The 4,299-nt window shown below is 41.2% G+C and overlaps 2 protein-coding genes across 2 annotated transcripts in view; both read right to left on the bottom strand.

Annotated features, from left to right (window-relative positions):
- Nucleotides 1-333, bottom strand: part of EHD4 (EH domain containing 4) — a 27,271-nt gene extending 26,938 nt beyond the window's left edge. The window contains exon 1 of the mRNA XM_031055800.1: nucleotides 193-333. Coding sequence (XP_030911660.1) covers nucleotides 193-333 — 141 coding nt within the window. The remainder of the gene's footprint in view (nucleotides 1-192) is intronic.
- A 2,776-nt stretch (nucleotides 334-3,109) lies between these two features.
- The window catches only part of LOC102035617 (cytosolic phospholipase A2 epsilon-like), a 32,620-nt gene continuing 31,430 nt past the window's right edge, over nucleotides 3,110-4,299 (bottom strand). The window contains exon 22 of the mRNA XM_014306363.2: nucleotides 3,110-3,766. Coding sequence (XP_014161838.1) covers nucleotides 3,456-3,766 — 311 coding nt within the window. The 3' untranslated portion in view covers nucleotides 3,110-3,455. The remainder of the gene's footprint in view (nucleotides 3,767-4,299) is intronic.

The following is a 4,299-nucleotide window of genomic DNA, read 5'->3' as shown; positions in this document are numbered from 1 at the left end:
GGGCCGGGCGGGGCCCCGCTCCCTGCAGCACACACCCTGGGAGCCGGGTGGGTTTGAGGTTCTCCTGAAAGAGGAGTTCGTCTGGGGTTTTTTCGAATACGATGATTTTTCTTTTGTTTTTTGGCCACAAGTCCGTCTCTAGAGGTTTAATTGTGCCTGCTGCTCTTCTGCGCTAAAATCTCAGTCCCTTGCGATGAAATCCGGAAACACTTTGACAGCTCCGATCTGAACGTAGAATCGCCCAAATGCTTTTCGTATTTTTGTGATGATGGTTGCTGACCTTGGATGCAAAAGAAATGTGTGACTAAGCGCCGTGGTGTTTAGCTGCGACATCGGGCAACTGTTTTAAACACAGTGAAAAATCTTAGTATAACAGGGAAATCTTTCTGTGAGACGTGTGTAGAAGATACGGCCATCAGTTCTAACCCTAGGTCCTGTCACCTTGCCCATTGATTTTACAGGAGATTTTAGTGGAGTGTAACACCGGATTCACTACAGTCTTGGGGAAATCAATAAAAAAATATTTTTTGTCCTTTGACATTAAAGTTTGTGCTCAGTAACTAAAAAAAAAACCCACAAAAAACAAAACAAAACAAAAACTTGGGATCTCCATTAAAAGCAAAGGAGTGGAGATTTTTGCTGAAACGGTGTTTAAACACTGTATTACAAATGTGCCTTTTGTGTGACACACTTATGGCTCCTTCAAAGCATCCATATCATATAAATCCCCTTTAGCTGGCCCAGCACATCTACTGTTTCACATTTTTATCTATGTACCTTTCTTCATCTTCCTTTCCATATTGAATGCTGCATTTTCTCAATATGCTCCGGGTCTTTTCTAAATACATCAGCAGGTTTAGATGTGCTCTCTTCATCTCCTTCCTCTCTATGCTGTTCCTCAAAGAACAGATGTTAGACTTTAGCAATGCTCAGTTCTGGGCATTTAACCACTTTGCCTTTCTTGGTTCCTTGCTTTGCATTTTATTTAGGGCTGTGCATATATTTTGCAACTTTCTTGTTGCAATTTCCATGCTGAGTCCAAAGATTTTATACCATTTCACATAGGGTCATGCTGACTGGTTTCCTCAGTTTTTAAAATCTCCTTTTCATAGTATTCCTTTAATTGTCATTTATTTTCTCTATGGCTTAATTAATACATAGTTAAGTTATCCTTGTAGTTACTTACTTCTCTATTTTACTTCAGTAATTTCTTTTAAATTAGTCTTGTATCACCACATCTTTAGAGGTCTGACTGCTCCTAATTATTAATTATCTGCAAACATATCTGAGCTGTGGAAAACCTAAGTACTGCAGTGTGGAGTGAGGTTCCTTTCCCCCTTGTCTGTGGTGCTAAATCCAGTATTTAGTGACTGGAGAAGCTTACATAGCTCACATGCCTTACAGGGCAGGTATGATACTGCCTCAGACTGTCCTCCGAGTCTCTGGGAATTCATGATTCAGTGCAGGACTGAGGCAGATGCAGAGCAATTGTATTTTTTCAGTCCCTAAAGATTTTCCAGCGAATGCCTCAATCAGTTTTTTGAATGCATAAAATTTTATCAACAGGAAAACTTAATTACATGTGTGCAGAACTACCTCACTGTTTAAACCTGCTGTTCACTAGTTTTGTCTGATCCTCTCAAGGTCTTGTGATAGAAGAGATGTGCACTGACTTCATGCATCTCTCTTTTCTGCCTTTCACTCCTCCTGTTCTTTTTCTGGGTTGCAGATGCCTCAGCTATTTGTACCTTGGGTGGAAGCAGTTCCACCTCCTTGATCAGGCCTGACATTTTCCTCTGTATTCTTGTTAAACATAGAAAACTGAAATACTGAGTAATTATTCCATGTAAGATTTTTGAAATGGAGTAAAGTGCTCATTGTTCTCCATGACCCTTTCGTGTCTGCTGGAAAGCAGCAGGAAGGGCAGGAAAGTGTTTGCGCTCACACACCTCATTCTGCTTGTCTTCAGACTTCCTGCCTAGATGCTTCCTGCTGTCGGTGAAATAATTTTTGCCCTTCAGACAATAAAGCTCTAACTGTATATGGGAACCTGGGAGTGCTTCCAAATTCCCAGGTCTGGCTGTGCCCTCTGACTACATCCCGTCCCATACTATGATGAGATCCATGACCGCTGATGCAGTCTTGTTTACTCTCTTGTTTCCATGGGAGATAAACTCTGGGCATACAGTCCAGGAGCTCTCTGGGCTCTTGTAGCAAGCAGCTAAGTGTTCACTGGCCTAAGTGGCAAACAGAGGGGTTAAATCTCTATGCACCACCTAGGAGAAGACCCTCGACCTTGAGACCAAAGGCCATTCCATTTCTGCCCCACAATAACAGGATTTCTTGACAAAGAATACTACAGCAGAATTCAGGGGTGGGGAAGCCTGTAGGAAACATGGGCTTGTGGATACAAGATGTCTAATAAATAAAACTATAGCATTGAAGTAAAAAAATTAGAAGAAGAATAAATGTAGATTTTTACAGATTCCATCTGTCAAAAACCCAGACTGCTTGCTGGAAAAGAGGTATGTTAGTCTCACAACCAAAGCCTCAGAATGTTAAAAGTTGATGCTCTGTTAACTTCATTTGCTATACTCTACAGCAAGTTTAAAAAAATCACATTTGCATGAGTGACATTAGGTACACAATTTCAGTTTTGCTTTGTCTGTGTTTCTTGTGTTTTCGATGTAATAGTCTCAATCAATCTTAAAGAACGTTTGATATTATCAATATCATTTAAATCCAGCTTGCTAAAACAAATTAACATGAGCTGGTTCTTGTATAGATGGGTTTTAGTTGTAATCCTAAACTCAAGGGGTTCCAGAATCTTGCACTAGTTTACATCTAGGTCTGGAGCAGGTACACTTTCTTCTTCAATAATTCTTCAGCAGCTATGAAATATCCACATGTTTTCTCTGTCTTGCTATTAGAGGAAGAAGTACCTAAAATAAGTGGCTGAAACATGTATTTGATAGGAAAACTATTTATTTGCTGTAACTTCTACTCAGAAGTAGTGATTTATTATGTAAATTCAATATTTATTTACATTCACATAAAGATTTCTTAGTTCACAAATGGCTTCCTTGATTTTTTTTTAGAGACAATGGATTTTGTTCTCTGCTGCATTTCTGGACCGGCAATCCTCTGTTTCTACAGCACAGGTAGAACACAAACAGTCAGTGTAAACTTCCTCACACTTCCCTGTCCACACAGTTTGGCAGGTCACTTCTGCAAGTACAGAGAAGCAGAGCCTCACCTAGCCATGCTCCTGAGGATTTCAACAAGGGAAGCACATGAGTTCATTAAGGAAGAACTGGTTTTTCGAGTTTATTCCCTCCACTGACAGACAGGCTTAACATTTTTTGATGACAAATTAAATGCTATTCTTAGCGTTCTTTGGCTTGTCTTCACTTCCTAATAAAATTCCTTTTCTTCTTCATCAATAGGATGATCCTTTATTTCATATTCCCCGGTGCTGGGCAGCCAGCTGAGTGCTGGGTTCCCTCTCTGGCAGGCACAGGCAGGCCATGGCCATCAGGTGGTTTTTGCAGCACTTGCTCTTTCTTGTGCTGCTTTTTCCTCTCCACAGCTGTACGCAAGGCCTGAAGAATCAAATCTTTGTTGTTCTGGACGTTGTAGTAACTTAGATTCACCAGTTTGTCAAAATTTTCCTCTGAATAGCTCAGATTGTTTATGTAATACGGGCCACAGGCATTGGTAACATCAACCTCGCCCTCTGCCATCTCCGAGGGACTACGCTTCACACCTAACAGACAAACAATGGTTTGGTTAATTTGCAGAAAACAATTCAGGTCTGGGTGTTTCCCAGGCATGCACAAATAGTGGATCACAAACCTAAACTAAATCAGTTTTTTGCTCGACTCTGCACCGATGGGGCACGGCATATGAGCAGGCTGAGCTTCTATCTATCTGCTAATACATAGAATAAATAGGTTTTTGGAAGGGAAGAGATCAATTAATTTTGTTGGATTCTGAAGATTACTGGAATCCATTCTGTGCCTTTAACTGCTAAAGGACAGCTGAAGATCCCACTCATGGGGCAGAGACCTGAGGAGGTGGAGATCCACTGCTGTGTGGTACCCTGTAATCCCACCTCAGAGTTTCACCCCAGCCAGCAGCTAAGCAACACAGCTGCTTGTTCAGTACACTCTGACCACGGGGTGGGGAGAGAACCAGAAGAGCAAAGGGAGAAAATGAGGGTGGAGATAAAGGCAGTTTAATGGGACAGAAAAGGAAGAGCAACATAATTCTCATTCCAGATCCCAAACAAGCACTATT

The sequence above is a fragment of the Geospiza fortis genome, unplaced genomic scaffold (assembly GCF_000277835.1).
Source record: "Geospiza fortis unplaced genomic scaffold, GeoFor_1.0 scaffold66, whole genome shotgun sequence".
NCBI classification, from domain to species: Eukaryota; Metazoa; Chordata; class Aves; order Passeriformes; family Thraupidae; genus Geospiza; species Geospiza fortis.
The sequence above is the reverse complement of the archived record's forward strand: the minus strand, read 5'-3'. Positions and strand labels throughout refer to the sequence as shown.